The 21,897-nt window shown below is 39.9% G+C and overlaps 1 protein-coding gene across 1 annotated transcript in view; it reads right to left on the bottom strand.

Annotated features, from left to right (window-relative positions):
• RPS6KA6 (ribosomal protein S6 kinase A6) overlaps positions 1–21,897 on the bottom strand; it is a 73,177-nt gene that overhangs the window by 40,681 nt on the left and 10,599 nt on the right. The window contains exons 2-6 of the mRNA XM_074963110.1: positions 18,875–18,934; positions 11,000–11,116; positions 3,892–3,973; positions 2,954–3,034; positions 178–257 (exon numbers count right to left, since the gene is read on the bottom strand). Coding sequence (XP_074819211.1) covers positions 178–257; positions 2,954–3,034; positions 3,892–3,973; positions 11,000–11,116; positions 18,875–18,934 — 420 coding nt within the window. The remainder of the gene's footprint in view (positions 1–177; positions 258–2,953; positions 3,035–3,891; positions 3,974–10,999; positions 11,117–18,874; positions 18,935–21,897) is intronic.

Genomic DNA, 21,897 nt, shown 5'->3' with positions numbered 1-21,897 from the left:
AAATGAAAGTTCAACTGAGTTCCTAAAAACAAATGGGTCAAGAATTAGAGAAAAAGACAAAAGGAACAATCCAATATTGGTAGGGGGTTAGACAAGGATGACATTTTCCAGCTCTAATTTCTTTGCGTCTTTGAACAAATTTTTACTATTGTATTCAGTTAAAATGTAGGTACTTACCTCTTTGGATAATCGCGTGAATACATCTCCTCCCCTGAGAAAATCCAATATTAAATATAGCTTCCCTTCGGTCTGAAAGGCTGATTTTAAAACATCACAAAACTTAATGGATAGTTTTATATGACAATGGTGAAATTAGACAATACTCAGGCATTCTATAATACTTTTTTACGGCTTTTATTTTAGCGTAATAGAGCAGTTGCTTCTGAACTGAGGTAATTCAATTAGGCATGAGAGCCTCATATGAGCTACTGAAATCTGTGAACTAACCTGAATAATTAACACCACACGAATACTGCATCAAAATGTACTATATTCATTTATTTGAGAAATGTAATTTAGTTTTATTCATTTTGTTAATACTTTGTGCAGGAAAGTCTGAAAAAAGTAACCATTACTAATATATTACAAAGTGTTAGTGACAAGAGATCTCACTACAGCACTGCCGTTCTATTACATCTTTGCTAAGCATGGGGAGACCCCCCCTCTATTTGTACAATAATTATGTTTTTAATTATTGATATGGGAATTAATGAGGTTCTACTATAATAAAGTTTGCCCACAAGTTGTTAGGACCTAACACAACAATTTGAAAAATTAAGAGTTTCGGAATTCAAACAAGTCATCCATGCACCACCACACCCACTGGTGTGCCAGTCTCAGTTTTTATATTGGACTAATTTTATTGTACCTAAATTATTAAAAAGTACTGGTTTTAAAAATGGAAAAACAATATCTGTGGGACATTTTCCAAAAGCTGTAGGAAGTCTTTGGGGAGCTTAAGAATAGTAAAGGCATTCAAAAATAATGAAAATGTTATATGACTGTGATGGGGTGTTGTATTCCTCATTCTGGCTCTGAGAAGGTTGAATTAGGCCAGGCAGACCCAATCAACCACCAAGTCACGAAGAGTAGGCTCTGGTTACTGGAGCAAGAGGGGTCTTCAAGGTGAGAAAAGACGACTGATAGGGACACCGCCAGAGGAGGGAAGAGCTAATCCCCAGGACTGCCACGAGGAGGAGCCACTAGCAGTAAGTGGACCCCGTGGCAATGGTGTAAGATTGAAAAATGAACAAGGGATCAGATTCTGTGTGACTTGCTCATATATATGTACAGTGAATAGGAGAAGCACAAGAAGCCTCTTACTCCAACCCCTTGCACTGCCCATTAAAAGTCAAGTAATTACATTTTAAACGTAGTGATACATTTTAAACAAGGCCTGCCAATCAGATTCTAAAAGGACATTCATTTTTCACTTCTGGTCAAAAGCTTTTTACCTGCACTTGGTAAAAAAATACTAAATGAAAAGTAAGATAAAAGCACCATTTTCCCCCTCCCCTCCCGTTTGTTTACATTTGACTGCACTTTGTGCAGAGTCTGTTTCAGTTTTTCCCCATAAAGTTAGTCAACTTCCACTTTTGTTTGTTACAGCAACAAGGGAGAAAAATATTTTAAGTAAGAAAATTATACTATAAAAGTTGACGGGGGGAGGTATAACAACTGAAACCAGGCTTAACTTTTTTTTAAATTGAGTGGATTTCAAGTTGATTGTGTCTCTCCCTATAAAGAAAACAAGTTGGAAGTAGGTGGGGAAGGAAGAGAAGCATTTCAGCCAGTTAAAGACATAGGATGGCAGTGCTTGAAACCTCTGCCAGTGGAGAAACAACAAGACCAACAGCAGAATTCAGGTCTAATGAAACTTTCAAAAATAGGATTGTGGGGAGAGTCTGATGGGCTGTGAATGAGAAAATAAAGAAGCAAAAATGGAGGAAAACAGAAGCCAGTGACCAAAAAGGGCTATAATATAGAGGTCAGGATCCCGATAATACATGCCCGATAGATTTTCATGACCTTTGAAAAGTTATTTCTTTTAAAAAGATGAAGATAAATATTTTAATTCTTCAGTCTTATCAAGGGAATCTTTTTTTTTTTTTTTTACTATACATGGTCTATTTAGATGTTTTCTTATGTGCATGTTACCATTTTACTATGTGAAGATGCTAATTGTTTATAAATCTCTCATATGCTTTTAAAGTACTATAAAAAGGTAATTATGTTTTCTTGATTAAGTGCTTAGGAATTGTTTAATGTGTGTTAAATTGATCATATGCATGTTTTATTTAATGTACTTTTTAGCCTCTTGGGAAAAGCACTATCCTGATCTGAACTACATTGGAACAGATATGCGCGTACATGAGAGAAATATATCCCTGAGAGGTCTGCAATTCACCTTAAGATGTGTTCATATCTTACAGAAGAAAACTCAGACAAAAGGCCTAAATGACAAGACTCTACACCATGCACAGGCTGTCAATATAGAATGGACTAGGCAGATACTTTGACACAGAGTGAGATGTAACCATAATAGTGAAAACTGAGATATGCTCTGTAATTATAAAAGGAATGTTTACATAACTGAGGGTATATTCAAACCTCTCAAGGCAGAAAATACTGGTTCTGTTAAACTCTGCAGAGATTAATGCTTCAGAAAGGCTGGATTGATGTTTATCTGTTAATGTCACTTTTTTCCAGAAAATGTCCTTAGTTACATATTGGAAGGTAGAAATTACTAGTCATCTATGCCTAGCTTTCACATTATCTGTACCTGCTTACAATAACTTAACAAAAATAAGGCAGAAGAAGATTAAAACCTAGTTTTCATTAAGCACGTCAAATGTAGAGCAAATCCACTCCAACTATTAAGAAAGAGATGACTAATGCCCTTAACATGCTAATCCTGCCAAAAATATATAGGCAACAGAACAAAAATACCCACCATAGTGCAGTTTGACGATAAATGGATGATTTACTTCTACTAATATATCTCTCTCCATCTTTGTACGAACTCGATCTCGTACTGAAAAAAAGCAGAATACTAATAAATAATCCTCTATTTTAGTAAAGTGAAGGTAGGACAGGAAGGAATAGACAGTAAGTTCTAAATTTCCAGAGAAATATAAAATAATCTTTATTTACCCTTTAAATCATTTCTTTTTATTTTGAGATATTACATTTTCTCTCTCTTACCACTATATATTTTAACCTTTCTAAATTCTGCAACAAATCCAGCTATATTTAGTGATCTAGCAAGTTTCTTTTCAAAAATCGTAAAAAAGTTGGGGAAGGTTGGGTTGGTTGATGGTCGGGTTTTTTTTGGGGGGGGGGGGGACTTCAGCTAATTTCAACTTCTAGATTCTGCCCCCTGTGAATATGTATTGTCTATTAAGATCATATTTTGGATTTTCTAGCAGTAACACTTCATGCCCAAATGTAACCCACAGTGGAGTAGAGTCCAGTGATGTGTCTTGTAAAGACAGAAACACCTTATAATTTGGCTTACTTTGACTTCCCCAATAAAGCAGGGTTGACTCAGAACTTGACAAATGAACAGTTTTGACCAAATTAGAACCATGGAAAATACAGGAAAACTGTTTCTCTGTAATTCTCTTGCTGTAATAAAAAAAATGTTAAATGGACTTACAGAAGGTTAATATTAAAAAAAACCTGAAGACATCTGGACAGGTTTGAAAAAAATTCTTAAGGCATGGCCTCAAAAAGGTTAATTAAAAAAAACTGATGTCAAAGAAAGAATTATGACTTCACTGAAGGAACAGCTTGTTTAAGACAGAGGGCTATTTAATACAAAAATATTTACAATACTGACTTCAACACAGGAAGTATTTTCCAAGACCATTATAAAGAAAACACACTTACCTTTTAGAGAAGCTTTTTTCAATACTTTCATTGCATAAAGCTGTTCAGCATCAGGTCCAATTATTTTCCTCACAAGAAAAACCTGACCCAAAAAATATTTGATATTTCAAATTATTGCTAAAATTGTTATATATAACAGTGATTTAGTTTGAACAAAAAGGTATCATGGTCTGTTTTAGTATGAGGAAAAGAGAACAGACTGCGCACCAAATCATAGCCTCCATAGGGAAAAACTAAAATAATGGGGGTAGGGGCAGAGAAAATCAGCAGGTTTTCACAGTACACCATCTTTTTGAGAAAGCAATTATTAAATCCAGTAAGGGACTATGAGATCTTCTTTTGGTTGGATGTAGGAAGGAGCACTAGATGCTAGGACACACACACACACACACACCTGTGCAGGCAGAGCAACAAAAGTAATTGCACTCTCACCTCCACAAGTAACCGGATTGCAGGTGGTAGAAACCCCTAAGGTTCCTGAAGTAGCTAGACCTGGACTCTATGCACTCTTCAGTTTTTCTACAGAGATCAGCCTAAATTAATGCTTATAGAATTAATATTAACTTACATGCCACGTACCTGCATATTTTACACTAGTGTGTTAGGAAAGGGCAGCATGTCAAACAGGTGTCCCTAGCTCTGTCTCCTTCCCTACAAATGCTATGTAACCTCAAATACATAGAGGCTTCACATAAAGATCTCTGAAGTTGGAGTGTGAGGAGAAGGGAGTGGGGAAATACACCATTTAAGATCAAGGCCCTGCACCTTGGAGGGGGTGCCACTACAATTTTTCCCCTCAGTCTGCTTAAATTTGGAGAGTATGATCTTGCAGAGTAACAAATGTGATTAGAAAAATCGATTGCTATGGATTATGTGCATTTCCATACTCCAAACATCTAATGACTACGAGCTCTTCCAGCGTAACTACTGAATTACCATTTCTAATACATTTCAATGAGCAAACTTTTACTACATCATCATAACATTAAAGTCCAATCATAGGTTTAAAAGTATGCTAACAAAAACCTGAGGTTCAAAAGTCTTTTCATTCTTATATTTACTTCCAGATTTTCAACACTAGAAGCAAAAAATGTTACCACTCTGTTTATGGTTTTAATTAGAAATGGTTAAATAAAAGTATACCATATATACTCGTTCATAAGCCAAATTCTTTTAGTAAAAAAGGGAAGCACCAGAGAAGGGGGTCGGCTTATGAACGGGTATAGAGAGGGGAAATAGGTCCTTCCCCTCGCACTTGCCCCTCAACCACCCACCTCATTTATGCTCAATTATCTGAGCATAAGCTTTCGTGAGCTACAGCTCACTTCATCGGATGCAGTGAGCTGTCCCTAAGGTGCCACAAGTACTCCTTTTCTTTTTGCAAATACAGACTAACACGGCTGCTACTGTGAAACCTGCCAGAAAGAGTGAAGGAGACAGCTTTGGGAGGCATGAGAGAGACAGTACTCACACATACAGGTGGCAGCTAATAGCCAGAACGATGACACCACAAAGAGGGAGAAGAAATAGAGGGAAAATACAAGGAAGAAAATGGAGAAGGCAAGGATGAAGAGAGCAGAGGAGAGAAAACAATGAACCACAAAACAAAAGAAAGACCTAATCAGAAAAAAACTGAGTGGAGAGAGAAAAATATTGAGATATAAATAGTACTGAAAATTAGTGAACATTAATCTGAGTGAAACAATGAACCCTAAAGACCACTGAAGGAACAAAAGACAACACACTGTGGACAGGGAGAGAAAAAGAAAAAATATACGCTACTTTATTTTTATAGAAAGACTGCTTTATTCAATGCTTTAATCAATGATTTTATGGTGGTTTGGCTGTTTCCAATAAGACAAAATTTAGAAGTTCTCACAGATTTTTGGATGCAGAGGCCAACAACATTTCTCTGTAATTTTAACCCAGAAATTGACAGATGTAGAGTAATAGCTTCTCACCTCCAATCCATGCCTCTTACAGCTTCGCTTCCCTCTCTACAACAGGTCCCACTTCTGAACTAACTGCTCATTCACCCACTGAAACTTCATCCTTAAATCATCACTGGACACATCCTTGATCATGTGTGCATCAGAGTCCAAAATATGATTAAAAAGTGCCAGGAATTTGAGGATAAAGAGACTTAATATCATAGGCATAATACTGAACTAACAACTCAACCAATTTTCTGACTGTATAGTTATTTGCCAGTGAAACTAGACAATTTTAATTTTCCCAAGTCAAATGAGGTATACTCTGAATAGTTTTCTGCACTGCCAAGTTTCTCATGCAGTGCTTTTAACTAACATGAGGACACCTGAAAAAAGTTTTAACTGAGTTTTACACTTCTAATGTGAAGTGCAACAGAAGAAAGTTTAACTTCAAAAATAATATTTTTAAAATCAGTTCTATATCTATCTTTATTTTTCAGTTAAATCAGGTATAAAGTTTTTAAGGTCTTGAAGCTCTATTTGGATAAGAATTCAATTCTCCATTTTGAAAATGACCTCACCCAGCCATCACTGAAGAAGAACAACTAGAGCCTGGGGTTTTTCACAAAATGCAAAAACACAATATCAAAACAATTAAAATGAAAAACTCACCCCACAGCAGCGGCCCCTGAGTCTCCTGTCCCACAGCACTGGGCCCAGCTCCAGCCATTACAACCTGGCACAGGGGACTGGAACCCGTCCACCTCCCTCTGTCATGACCCCCAGACAGGGCCTCCACTGTGCCCCCCTCCCCCGGCCCCTTCCCACATACTCCTGAGGGCAGAACCTGACCCCCCAGGTGAGAGGAAAATGGATACAACCAAATAGCAAAAAACTCCCCAAAATAAAAAGAATTTCACAGAACTCTAAGAACTCTAACCTTGGTGGTTAAAGCAATAATTAGTACTGAATCCTATCAGATGCCTCATCACTCTGTAGGCCTACGGACAGTGATCAGAAAAGCCTTGTATCAATTTCTGAGGGCCAATATATCCACATTCCTTTCCTACACAGGCCCAGTAGCAGTTGCATGTGCATTTGTCACCTTAGGACTTGATTACTTCAACTTACTGCATATAAAGTTGCTCAAAGGCTTAGGAAGGCACTTGGTAGCAATAATCTACCCTCGAATACCACAGCTAGAGAAGTAGACATCTGTCAGAGTAACTTGGGTGGCTTCAGTAGTCCCTCACTGATGAGCACTGCAAGACGTCCAGGCATGGAGGTGTGTAGGAGGTCTAAGAGCTCGTGCAACTTCCCCTGGACAACTTCCAATGGAATCTCAAATGTACCTGTCATTCTGCATAGCAAATTTGTCTGTAAGGTAGATATTACATGTACCACCCCTCATCAAGAGGTAGCAACAAGACAGGTGCTGGGATGGAACAGTCCTCCACCTGTAAGTCCTCATCAGAGCCCTGATCATCCCACACAGTCAACAACACTGCAGCATGAGCTGACAGTGGAGTGGACAGTGGGGAAAAGGTTCTAGCTCTGGACTGGGGTGCAGAAGCTAGTCTTCTGGCTTGTAATCTCCATAGTGCTCAATAAGGCCATAGGTTCCAGTAAGTATAGGGAGAAGGAGGCCATGGGGCGGAAACCAAGGGATAGTACCAATGGGATAATAAAAAAAAATTCGTCCTAGATTCTCACTCTGAGGTGTAAGGGTTTCAATACCTAGACCACAGAGAATGTACTGGAGACTCCTCGTTGCTATTATCTGAGCCTGAGGAAGAGACGCACTCCTCCCCTTGTGGGGCTGGAGCTTGAATAGTTGGGAGCACACTCAGGCTGTGCTCGGTACTAAGCTTGGGGTATCAGACCATACCTTTATTACCAAAAACAGTGCCCAGTACCAAAAAGAGGCCATAAAGTAAGGCTATGATTTTGTCACGGAGGTCAGGAAGTCACCAATTCCGTGACTTCAGCCCCCAGGGGTAGCCCTGCCACCCTCAGCCTACGCGGGCAGCAGGGGAAGCCCCACCACCTCTGGCCCAGGGGGAGTCCGCAGCCCTGAGCCGCGGGTGGATGGGCACCGTGGAGCTCCGAGCCAGCCCCACAGCTGCCCAGCGGCTTCCCATTTTCATAGAAGATCATGTAGTCCAACCCCCTGCTCAAAGCAGGACCAATCCCCAATTTTTGCCCCAGATCCCTAAATGGCCCCCTCAAGGATTGAACTCACAACCCTGGGTTTAGCAGGCCAATGCTCAAATTCAGGGACAGGTCTTAATTGCCCGAGACCTGTCTGTGACTTTTACTAAAAATATCCGTGACAAAATCTTCACCTTAGCCATAAGATCCCTTGATATCACACAGGTTTCAGTATCAAGTACATTAGTGCTGCAGGTAGGCAAATGTAAGGTGCCTGTACCAGAGATATCAGTAACAGGGGCTTCAGTGCAAGGGGTTTGTACCTGGTAATTTCTGACTCAGTGGAGAAGTTGGTCCCAGTGTTCTGTGACTGATGCCTGAGTGGGCAGCACAGGGTCCCTTCTTGGGCCTTGAACTACTCTTCTCAAATGTAATTCAAGAGTATTTCTAGTTTCTTAAGGTAGGACCCAGTGATGGAGGTCTAGACCTCTTCCCCTTAGAGATTTAGTCTTCCTTCCTCCCCCTAACCTCTGAGGTTTTAGCCTCTGTGGAGGATGATTCTTTACAAGTGCCTGTCTAAGATATAAAACCGAGGAGTACTTGTGGCACCTTAGAGACTAACACATTTATTTGGGCATAAGCTTTCGTGGGCTAAAACCCACTTCATCGGATGCCCAAATAAATCTGTTAGTCTCTAAGGTGCCACAAGTACTCCTCGGTTTTTTTTGCTGATACAGACTAACACAGCTACCACTCTGAAACCTGTCTCAGATATATAAGCCTAAGAGCCAGTAGGAGCACTCTGAGGAGGAATAGTCAATATTTTCACCCCCAGCTGCTTCAGGATCTGAAGAGAAGCGCAATGATCTATCCAGACAAAACAATTCTGAGCAAGACTTTCGACTTTTGAGTTCTTTGAGAATGATTTACAAATGGCACTTCTGTCTTGTATGTACCCCTCACCATGTCACAATAAGCACCTCATACGTCCAGCAGAAAGAGTCATTTTTAAGCCTGGAGGTGTGCACTCAGTCATAACGATGGGATCCCAGTACCAGGAAGTCTCACAGACAAAGAAAAGGGCTGCTTCTTATAGTAAGAAAGGAAACAAGTAAAAAATAGCTCAAATAATCCGTTCTATTTACAATACAATGGATAGATCACAGTGAGGGAGAAACTCACTGCTGGTTCCAACTCATAGCCACAGTAGGGACAAGGAACTAAGAGACAGCTGGGGTCACCCCACCCTTTATGCTCTCAGATGGAAGGCACAAGGACACTCAGGGAGCAGGCGTGGCCCCAAACAAATACTGCTGACCAAATGAATCCAAACTCAAGTTCATGGGGTGCAGATGCTCAGATATTGCAAAGTGGACAAATTCACATTTTTGGTCAAGGAGCGTCTGCAACAAAAATCTTTTCAGGAGTGAAATGTTTCATGGTACAGCATTGTTCTAACAGAGTCAATTTAGAACGTTGGCCACACTCCTGGTTTAAATATTGCATATTGTAAAAAGTTAAGCCCACACAACATCCAACCAGATGACACCTCATGTATGCTGACGTAATACCTAACAAACAAGTTAAGGACATGTCCCAGCAAAGGACTAAAATCAACATGACAACACCCCATAGCATCCCCCATTTAAGGCTGAAACATGTTTCTCTGGTCCATGCTGTATTCTATTAATAGTTCTTTCCAAACTCTAATCAAAACCCGCTTTCTCAATCTATTGTTTAATGTCATTACCTTCCTAACCCACCTGTCTGTGTGGGGCTATCACATACATAGAATAAAAAAACATTTAAAATGCGGAAGAGACGGACATAAGAGAAAAGAATTGGCTAAACAACAATGCAGGGGGTACATATGACAGGTCAAGCATATATAACGTATGATTGTAAAAACACCCAACGGGTATAATTAAGAGTTATGGAATAAAAGTAAGAAGGGATCATTTATGCTGAACTTCACAGGAAGCTTCTTGACAGATCTATTAGGCTGTGAAGTAGTCTCCCAAGGAAAGTCTCAATGCATAGGTCAATTAAAGCTAGACTGGACAAAGCACTAGTAAGTGCACAACAGGGAATAATCCTACATTAGCAGGGAGATTGAGCAGATAAAAGACCTTTCCCATCTCTCACTTGTGAGAAAATATGTACTCCACATTTAGAGACAGTAACTGTGGAACAGGATAAAGGAAACTTACAACAAATATCAAGTGATACTATATACCCTTCCACAAGAGTTTTATCCTCCTCATGTGACATGGCTAAGTAAATGAACCCCACTGTACATCTCTTCTGCAAGAAACTGACAATTGATCTCAGCATGGATAACAGGAAGAATAGAGTGGAAACACTGGTCTTAGTTAGACTTAGTTTAGCAACAAAAAGGGTAAAGAATGTCTAAAGGACAAGCAAGTTCAGGTTAATAGAGGGCTACTGGGTGCAAGGTTTAAGTTTTCTAATACTGTCACCTCCACATAAGAACTTACAAGTCAGGGAATAACGTCCTCAAAAACAAGCCAATTTTCACAGGTGTGTGTTTGTGGCTTATTAGGCCTCTAAAAACCATGTCGGCCTTCTCTAACTCAGTCTCAAACTGCTGACAGTAACCTGTTTCATCAAGATTAAGAATGTTTTTGTATTATTCTGCACCCAGCCCTGCAGTCCTGTTACTTATAGGAAAATTACCCTTGACTTTAATGGGAGTTTTGCCTGCATGAGAACTGCAAGATTGTGCTCCTAATGCTAAGGATAAACAATATGGTGATCAAAGGGAGAAATTCATGTCCTGTTTCACAGGCAGAGTTGTAACATACAAAGGCCTCAAGAATCCATCAGTACCCAGTGACACTGTAAACTCTACAGGAAAAAAAGATGTACTTTTGACAGCAGTCAGGAGTATTCAGAAGCTATAAAACCAACTTTAATGGAGAAGTTCATTAATGTTAACAAGTAGGACTAAGTAGCTGTCTATTAGAAGTAGAGGATTGGGATAAAAAAAGAAGTTTGTATCTTACCTTTCCAAATGATCCCTGACCAAGAACCTTAAGTAATTCAAACTGTGCAGGATCTGCTTTCTCACACCCTTCTTTCACATGATGGGTAATAGGAATTTCTTTCACATTTCCTTCATCCTGTTAAAAAAAAATGAGGTGGGGTGGAAAGAGGGAGGAAATCAGCACAACACTGAAAAGTATTGAAATAGTTATCTCTTACAATATGTATATACAACTACCAGCTGCATTTGTAGATAATTATTGAAAGGGCACTAATGTTATTTTTATAATTTAAAAAGTCATTTTCCTTACTGTTCATATATATTCTCCTTTAGGAATCCTGAACTTGAAGTCTGTTTCCTCACCAAATTCCCTTCCACTAAGACAATATTCTTTATGGAAGGGTTGTAACCAGATTATGGATTGTAACCATTACAAATTTCCCCAGAAGAAAGGAATTACAGCATCACAAGGCTGAGATGGCACATCCATTCTAAATCCCTGGCTTCAGTTCCATTTAGCTTTCTCAAAAATAATCATCTGGGGCTGAAATTTATGCTTGGCCTTGGCCAAAATATTGTTAATTAAAATTTACTGGCGATTCCTTCATCCTTTTGAATTAACTGAGAATAAAAGGAAGAGTCTGGAACAAACAACAAATGAAGTTATTGACCTGAACAACAGAAGGATGTGCATCATTTGGTGACGGTCAACAGAATATGAATAGTCTATCTAAGCTTAAGAATTCTTCATGGAAAAGCCACCCCTGTGATATGTAAAACAGTTCACAGAAAGATCAGTCTTTGCTGTGATCAGTTCACTCTTTTCAAAAGTTGAGTACAAATCTGAGGTTGGGTAGGAGATTCACCAGGTCTTCAACTACTCTAGCTGCTTCTTGCAGGGATGGCACCTTCTCTAATAAGCAGTGCAGATGACAGTATGGAAATCTGTGTGTGCAGCACGACAGCAGCTACTATTAAGAAAACCCTGGGAGCCAAGGTGAAACCAAATGAGATGATGTACTGTTGATGTATTTAACCCAAGGTGAAAGAGAGAAACTTCTGGTGAGCCACACAGTTAGAATATCAAATAAACATCCTTCAAATGAAGTTAAGTGCTTAGGTCTACCACAACAACAGAAAAGGTCATTTGAGCCTTGAAATATTTGAAGGTAGAAGAGATCGGATCGAATGAGAAAAATGCTGAAATTTCTTGAGCACTGCAAACAGAAGTGAATAGACTCCAGAGAATCTTGCTTGAACTGACATTGGGCTTACTGCTTTCAAGTCCTGGAGATGCCCAGTTACTACCCACTTCCTCATTATTAGTTCCTTCCCATGCTGAGAAGCTACATCTTGAGGGAAGATAGCTAAAACTCAATACATACACTATGGTATTGCACCTCAGATAAGGGGGGGGATGGGAAGGGGAAAGCCAACCCTGCCTTTTGTGGGAGGACTGGCTTTCTGGCATCAAAATTTTTCCATGGCCAGTTTGAGGAATGGGAGAGCTACTGCCTAATATCATGCATCAAAGCTTCCAAGGTCAGATATAAAGAGTCTCTTGAGCCAAGAACAGATATGGAAACTCCCAGATGATCTGTGGAAGCTCTGCTGATCCTGATTGTAAGCAGGAAAAGCAGTGCTTCCTATAAATAGACAGTCTTTCTCCTTAAGGTCTTGATTCAAGGCATCCCCCACAAAAGCCTCTTCTTTGTCAGAAGCGACAATAAGATGTTGTTTTGTTTGGAATCCTGATAGACATATCCAAAGCTAGAGGGTCCTTCTACTCATATTAACAGGCAAAAGTAGGAAAACTGTGTGCATGCTTCTGGGGGAAGTATCAAAGTCAAAACCCAAGGTTAGGAGTTAACTCATTAAGCTTTATGCCCAGGCAAATAGGTTAATTTTTTCCTTTGGTGCAAGAAGCTACAACTGTAAAGTTAACTCTCTGTTTTGTGACAAGATCATTTCTCCTTTAACTATATTAAATGCCCAGAGACTTCATTAATACAGCGATACGGTCTCCTATTGGTTTCTTGTGCCCTTCCAGAACGAGAAGAGTGGCTAATCTTAGTCTTCTGAAAGGTAGAAAATACAAAATTAAGATGCATTCCAGGGGTGGCATGTATCTTAACTCTGCTTCTTCTGGAGCTGGCAACAACCACTGGGAATGGTTCAGTAAGGATGCTGCAAAGGTTAAACAAACAAAGAAAGTGGTAGATTGTCCATCTCTTGATGTCTTGAAACCAAGACTGGATGCCTTCATTTTCCTCCTTTCACCATTCCCTCCCTAAAGGTCAGCATGGTTTCATGCTCAGAATAACTGATACATATTTTGTTTTATAAAATGCCTCATAACTGATTTGAAAGATCTCTTCCCAATGTAAGTCACCAATACGCTGCAATTGTCTAGGCACATGAATCTTGCCAGCTTAGAGAGAGTAAGAACAGAAGAGAAAGGGATGAAAAGAAGAAAAAATAAATCAAAAAGATCTTTTTTTAAAAGAATCACCACCACACCCTCTCAGTTGTAGGACAGCACCTATTTCCCCTTTTGTGGAAGTGCTGGGAGTGGTCACTGCAACTGAAGCTTATGAATAGCTGAGGTGGCATCTTCATAATGCTGGCAAACAGCTTGAAAATTTGAGTGCAGGAACAAGTCAAAGCAGGGGGATTATAGGAGTGAATAGAGTGATCTGAACACACAATAAGATTAGTAAGAGATAATTGTACATCTATAAATACTTGTATCCTGACTAAAAACACTAGAGTACAAAGATCCATACATTGTACAATTGATAATTTTGCAAACTAGATACCCAGAACCAAAGTGTGGAGGCGGATGGGGACAGTCCAGTTATGCATCAGGAAACGTACCATTTCTGAAAAATATGCTGTTTCACCAAAACCGAAATGTTTAGCAGATATGTTTCCACAAAACTTTAGTTGGAAAGGTTTCTGAGTCCGAGGAAGAGAGAGAAAAAACACAGTTTAGCTCAGGGGTTCTCAGACTGGGGGTTAGAAGAACAAGTGCTCAATTCCTTTCTTTTCACCTGTTAAGCTGGGGTGGTCAAACTACAGCCCGCGGGCCAAATCTGGCCCGCCAGCCATTTTAATTCAGCCCTCGAGCTCCTGCTGGGGAGCAGGGTCTGGGACTTGCCCCGCTCCGGTGTTCCAGCTGGGGAGCAGGGTCAGGGGCCACTCCACACAGCTCCCAGAAGCAGCCGCATGGCCCCGCTCCAGCTGAGTAGCAGGGTCGGGGGCCGCGCCACATGGCTCCTGGAAGCAGCGGCATGGCCCCCGCTCCGGCTCTTACACATAGGGGCAGCCAGTGGCTTCCACTCTGCACGCTGCTACCGCCCCAAGTTCCGCCCCTGCAGCTCCCATTGGCCAGGAACCACAGCGAATGGGAGCGGACGGGGCAGTGTCCAGAGCCGCCTGGCCACATCTCCATGTAGGAGCCGGAGAAGGGACTTGCTGCGGCTTCCGGGAGCCATTTGAGGTAAGGGCCACCCAGAGCCTGCACCCCTGAGCCTCGCCCCAACCCCCTGCCTCAGCCCTGATCCCCCTCCCGGTCTCCAAACCCCTTTATCCCAGCCCGGAGCACCCTCCTACACCCCAAATTCCTCATCCCCCCCACCACACCCCACTCCCCCACCCGGAGCCCCCTCCCGCACCCTGAACTCCTCATTTCTGGCCCCACCCCAGAGCCCGCACCCCAACCCCAATTTTGTGGGGATCATGGCCCGCCATACAATTTCTATTCCCAGATGTGGCCCTCAGGCCAAAAAGTTTGCCCACCCGTGTGGTAAGCTAAGGAAGCACAGCACAACTTACTACATTTCCATACCCTCCACTTCCATACCACTCCTCAGTGTGTTCTGGTAGGAGCAGTGGCAAAGCTACTTCATTTTAAAGAAGTATGGTTCTCTCTATCAGCACAAGGAAACAGCAGCTGAACCACACTGGTGCAAAAATCCCTAATGTAGACAAGTTCCTACATCCAAGCCCCAGTCCATCCAATACAAGAACCAAAATCGCCTTTCCAACTGCTTTTCATTCTACACATATTAGGAATTTAAGGCTATGTCTACATTAGCAAGTTTATAGCAGCACAGCTGTACTGATGCAGCTGTGACGCTGCAAGATCACTCATGTAGCCACTCTATGCCTACAGGAGACAGCTCTCCCATCTACATAATTAAACCACCCCCAACAAGCAGCAGTAGCTATGTCAGTAGGAAAGCGTCTCCTGCCGACATAACACCATCCACACCAGCACTTCTATCAGTGTAATTATGTCGCTCAGAAGGGTATTTTTTCACATCCCTGAGCAACATAAGTTATACCAACAAAAGTGCTAGTGCAGACATAGCATAAGTTTTGCTTTAAAGAAAAGGCAGGAAAGAAATACTAGCAAAATTCAAGTTGCCTGGTGACAGCAAGAATTTCTTTAGTTATACATTTAACTGCCTAATAAAATCTTAAATAGCTGTTGATGCTTCACATTAAGACAGAGAAACATTTTACTTAGAAGTCTTTCTATTTCAACATCACTGTCTTCATTTTTGTTCCTTAATACTTAGAACATTTGCATGAAAACAAATTTCTTAAGAGTTCATCTGCTCTTATGTTTATCACCCACCTTGAATCATTATCCTCTGACATCACAATTGGTTGCTGTGGAAACTGACAGTTATTAAATGGGGAACTCAGGAGAAAAATTTGTTTTTCATGCTAATGTCAATTAAAATAAAGAAGAAGTCAATTATAAAGGATGCTTTATAAAGGTAAAACATTTATTTTAAAAAGCAGCTTATTTTATATTTAGTATTCTCTACTATTAGAGAGTTGCAACTTGGCACCCTTGCTGAACATGCAGAGACCTCTGCGACACCCGTGTCAAAGAATGAATAGGTTAAAAAAAAAAAAGATGCTCGGTTTTACTTTTTGGTGCATAAAAAAAATTAACAAATTCCAATGCTACTTTTATAAATTTCAATTAGGTGAAGCAACTACCAAAGTGTGGTACATTTGTAGTGTATTTGCTATAGGCATGTCTACACAGTCAGTGCATGGCAAGCCAAGGTGTGAATCTACAACACACTAGTTGCTGTGCAGATGCTCCTATCAGGCACTAGAAGTTCTGTAGTACACTCTGGCTTTTGGGAGTAGCTTCGGCAAGTTAGTTTGCAGCAAGACAATGCACTACAGATTCACACTCTGGCTTGTGCCCAGTAACTTGCCCTTTGCAAATACATTTCACCACAAGTATAATTCCACATAATCTGACCCTGATCATAAACTTTAAATTTTAATATTTTTCCCCAAAGGGTCACTCTCAGACTACAAGTTTCCCCAACAAATCTGATATAATTAAAACTGAAAATTTCTAAATGCTAATTTATTTTACACTATTCTTCTTTACGTTCATTCAGGTTGAACACTGAAAATATATTAACCCGTTTCTATTTTATTTCTAGTCTAGTCTCCCTCGATTACAAATCTGGTTAAGTGGTTTTGTGCTTTGCTGCCTGGGCAACATCATCCATTTCAGGGCTTAGCATGTGCCAAGCCTCACTGACTCGCTTGCTTACATAAGAGGTAGTTAGTTTCAGCAGCTTGAAGTGGAGATAATCCAGCACCTACAGCGATATCACTATCAGTTTTGGCTTGTTGCCCAATAATTTATTTATAGCATGAGGGGAGGGTGGCTCCAAGCGCTTCACAATCGGATCAGGCAAGCTCTGAGAGATTCCTTTAGTTCAGGTAAAGCAAAGGGCTTTGACACAACCTACTGCTCATCTCCGTTTACCATGTGGAACAGATTTCTACCAAATTGGAGTCTGTTTATTCCATTGTGCTGGAAGATGTACAAACAAAATAAGAGTTGCTGCCCCAGGCTCACAATCTACACCACTTAAAGAAGACTCAGATATTTTGGTAGTAATGTAGTAGCGCACATACTGGCTATTATTACATATAAGGTCTATCTGACACCTCTTCTCCAGGGGCCCATCCAGAAGCTATGGATATCATATTTGCTGAGAAACTACTTTTCCCATTATAAATTTAGGCTTTTTACTGTGAAGAATTACTTAGTTTGAGATTACTCTGAAACCTTAGTTTGAGATTGATTCTGCACGGAAAGTACCAATATTCAACATGTTTTGGGGATGTAACTTGACAAAACATTGGACAGGATCTGTCTTTGGTACAGTATTTCTAAAAAGGCCACCTTCACAGAAAGGTCAAAATGACTATATCTTTGTTTTCAATAGGCAGGTTACACAACTTAGTATTTATCTTATGGGACTGACAGACACTTCAGAAGATGTACAGTCAAACTACCAAAACAACTACAGTAAAAACGGTGACTGACGTTTTCAAAGCCAAAATAGTAATACATTAAGCCCCATCACCCAACACAAGATCTGCCATAACTGACCAAATAATCTGTCACCAACAAAATCTGGTCCAATAAAAGGTATTACACTTCACCCACTTAGTCTCTCAAACAATCCACACAAGTTCAGTATCCCTGTTCTAGCACCTGAAGCTTCAGAGGGCATTGAAAACCACTTCATAAAAGCATTTAATCTCTCGTTTAATGTAGTATAGAGCAAGAAAAAGTTCTCTCCTAATCCCTGCCAGCGAGTAGCTCATGCCCTGAAGCTTGACAAGTTTTCTCCCTTTCAAATCAAACTAAATTGACTAAATAACCTGGGCTAGATCAATCAAAATATTTAAATTAAGTGGGTCTTGGAAGATTCACAGAAATTTTAAGAATTCCTAGTTAGCAGCCCAGGATCCAAACAGCCCAATAAAAAGAAACAGGCCACGATTTTTTAAAGTGATAGACTGTCAATTTTTGGGCACCCAACTTGAGACTCCTTTAAGGAACCCATTTTATAGAAAGAGCTGAGAATCTTCCTCTGAACCTTGAGAAGCAATGAGGTGTAGAGACATAATTGCAAATGAACCGTGTCCCCAATAAGAAAAACATTTATCAAACTTCAGATGCTTGCTTTGAAATAAATCATCAGATATGTAGCTTGCAGGCTTGTGGCCAAAAGATTCACGCCAGGTATCTTTCAGAATTGCAGCTATAAATATCAACAGCAGAGTCAAGCTCAGTACAGGACTTTTCTACCTTCTCCTCAACCCCAAAGAATTGAAAAGGGAGCATTATACCTCAACTTAAATGGAGATTTTATGAGCCAGTCATCTTGGCAAGGTTATGTGTTACTTATGAGGATAAGAATGATCAGTCACCATCATCAGATATTAAGTGAACAACTTTGTGGAGTGCAGACAGCACAAGATATATCATAAAATGGAAATGGTCGTTGCCCAGTTTAAATCTGATACACATCCTAGGCATACTTCTGATCAATACGTGGGAGCAAGATGTATACTTTCACGCCTTGATCAGGAGAAAACCTGGAAGAAGCTATGAGGAAACTGAGGGCCATAAACCAATCTGATAATCTGGAGAAGGGAACATTTTCCAGAAAAAAAAAAACATGAATCATCATCTTCCTGAGATGCTTAGTCAGTTTTCAAAAAGGTCAAAAATGGGGTACAGGCCTGCTTTTTTCTTTGGAATAAGAAAACCGGAATTAATCTCTTTGCTCTATTATATATCTACTGTAAAATCAACAGTTGAGATCATCCCAAGGAAATGAAAGATTAGGAAAGGGGCTGGGTTTTGACCTGGCCTCCAACTGGAAGGCAGCCTCATTCAGTCATCTCCAATTGTTTATACTGCTTGCTTTGTGGCCGAAACCACGGTGCACAGCTGCTACAGTGGGTAAATCTTTTAAAAGGGCTTCCCCCCTGGCTCTATGCAAGCAATAAGCATCCAATACTATATTCATCAAAACGTACTTACATTGTAAGAATATGGTTCTCCTTCTTCCATGGGCTCATCCACCATTTTAAGACCGTTCAGCTAGGAGGGAAAAAAGATTAATCAGCAGCAGCTACATTAGAGAGACAGGGGTAAGTTAGAATAGCATTACAACACAATTCCAACAGAAATATTTTCATTGCTAATCTGATTAATATTATAAAGCAAGCAAAAATGAAAGTTGGGTTTCCTTTTGGATTGACAGCTGCAATTTTGAACCAGGTCAGACTACAAAGAGACAGCAGCTTATTCATTTAACAAATTGCTTTGTAAATTTTGCTACGTTGTGCTGATTGACTAGGGATTAATTAAAAATAGAAGCTGTGCACAACACTTATGTCACACATTGCGTACAGTGCCTTCCCCACTCTTGCTAGGAAATGTCTGCCACACCGTTTAAGAAACTGTAGTTTGCCAGTGAGCTAATTTAGAGTTTAAGAAGGAAAGATTATGAACAGGTCTTAGATTTATCGAAGAAAACATGGAAATATTTATTAAGTTAAAATCAAGCATAAATTCTTTCTTTACTAGAATATTTTGAAAAATAATTTGAGATTCCATAACTATATGTCCTTAAAATTATTTTGAAAATTTTTATACTCGCCATTATTCAATGGATCTAGATCAGTGGTTCTCAAACTAGGGGCACCGCTTGTTCAGGGAAAGCCCCTGGCGGGCCGGGCCAGTTTGTTTACCGGCCATGGTTCGCTGCTCCAGGCCAATGAGGGCTGCAGGAAGAGCAGCCAGTACATCCTTCGGCCCACGCCGCTTCCCACAGCCCCCACTGGCCTGGAGCAGCGAACCGCGGCCAGTGGGAGCCGCGATCAGCCAAACCTGCAGACCCAGCAGGTAAACAAACCGGCCCGGCCCGCCAGGGGCTTTCCCTGAACAAGCGGCGCCCCTAGTTTGAGAACCACTGATCTAGATAATTCTACCTTGGCAAACTGAGTAATTCTCAAACTTTGTGAGGTACTACCATTTCTAGTGGAGGAATTGAGGTCTACAGGATTTTTTAAAAATTAGGAACAAAATTATAGATGCCACAGAGAAGGAAACTTGTCTGTGAACAGATCATTTTAAAATGGCTGGTATGTAAAAAGAAAAGGAAAAATAGGAGTACTATTGTGTAGATTTAATACCAACAATTTGGAAGAAATGAAATTAGTTTAATTAAAACTCTACCCCACCTGTAACAAATCTTCCTTTCTCAGCTTCTCAACCAACTAGAAGTACAGTAAGCCAACATACTAAAAACATGTAATTTATAAAATTAGTAATGTAGATGTCCTGTAGTTAAACTTTTCCTCCTCACTAACAAACACTAAATTTGGCTTAACAGTTGAAACTTAAAAAACACAAAAATAAAAGGATATGCCCTGCTTCAACATGCAATATATTAATTTAAAAACTGGAAAAACCTGGTGAAAAGGGTGAGGCCAATTATTCATTTTGATATAGCAATTACCATGCAATTCAAAACATTAGTAATTATCACAATATCTCCACCCTCATGTGGCACACACACCACTCAGGAAAATGTTAAATAATATAAATATTATGAGAAACATGTTAGTGAACTAATATTTTTTATTTCTGGAAATGAAAATTCAGGCAATACACTAGGTTACACAGCTAAATACAAGCCAGATTTTAAATTTTACCTACTCTTTTTGGCCTATCTAAAATATCAAGAGAAAGAATAGGATGTTTACCAATACATCTCTTCCTTCACTGTTGCATGTGATTTTTAGGAGAGGTTTAATTCTTGAAGTAGTGAAATCTGATACAAACTAAATCTGAAATCTGGTTAGCAAAATGCAACCCAGAAAAAAGTGGTAGTATTCTTTTTTTTTTTTTTTTAATGTACTCAAGATGCTGTTCATAGCAAAAGTTGAGGTTTCAGCTAACTTCGGTCTCTTCCTAGTTTTTTTATTTTAGATATCTTTTTTATCCGAGTTAGATGATTTTTTCACATTAAACAAGTATCTCTTAATTTGACCGCTGGTTAATCAGATGCTAGCCAGTTCTGCCCCCTCTTCCTAACAATATGAACAAACTCCATTTCCTCAAGACTGCAGATCCCTATGCCACTACCTGAAGGTTCTGGATGCTTCCAAAACACTTTTTAAAACAGCTTGCCACTGAACTGTACACAAAAAATCTTCAGTGAGAAACTTCAGAGGGGAAAGTTAACATGCTACCTGGAGCTGTGCATCGCATGTGCATGAACACATAGTACAACTTCTCTCTTATGCACTCCACCACTTGAGATTTACCAGACTTATCCGGTTTTTTTATTATTATTTTACTTTTAAGTACATGTAGTGTTCATGGAAATTGCCATAACAACAACTCTGGAGAATGAACACTGTTTATCCACAACAGAAGTACAATTCAGTATAAGCGGAAGCTTACTCACGCTACCCTGTTCTGGAGGGGCTGCTGAAGGCATCAGGTGTTACTATCAATCGCGACTGGAAAGTAAAAGGCTTTGTATTCCATATATGATACCCAAACCAAACTACTACTAGTTTTAGATGTTTTAAATAATACAGATGTACATATTATTTTCTCCATAAAAGACTTTTATTAGATAACATTTTTGTATGCAAGCCACCATTGCAAACAATGGATTAGTGATCTTGTTATTGATCTGTGGACGTTCTATAAGGCACTCTGATATCAACAGTAAGGTGTGGCCAGAACTTCAAGCCTGGTTACCTAAAATTAATCTCCTGAATCTGTATTTAGGCACCTACATTTTAGTGGCCAGATTTACGGGCATGCCAAACACTTGTAGGCCCCCATAAGAGCTCAACTTTAGGCAAGCAGGTATGAAAACTTTGGTGAACGCCTAGATGTATTTTTTCCCCTCAAAATACATTATGCTGTTTGTTCAGCATACTTTCCACACATCCTGCATACCCATACTTTTGCATTCCTGTCAACTCATATACAGTAAATTACTGAATTTGATGGCAGGTAGTCAAAAGTTACCTTAATTA

The sequence above is a fragment of the Natator depressus genome, chromosome 9 (assembly GCF_965152275.1).
Source record: "Natator depressus isolate rNatDep1 chromosome 9, rNatDep2.hap1, whole genome shotgun sequence".
In the NCBI taxonomy this organism is placed as follows: domain Eukaryota; kingdom Metazoa; phylum Chordata; order Testudines; family Cheloniidae; genus Natator; species Natator depressus.
The sequence above is the reverse complement of the archived record's forward strand: the minus strand, read 5'-3'. Positions and strand labels throughout refer to the sequence as shown.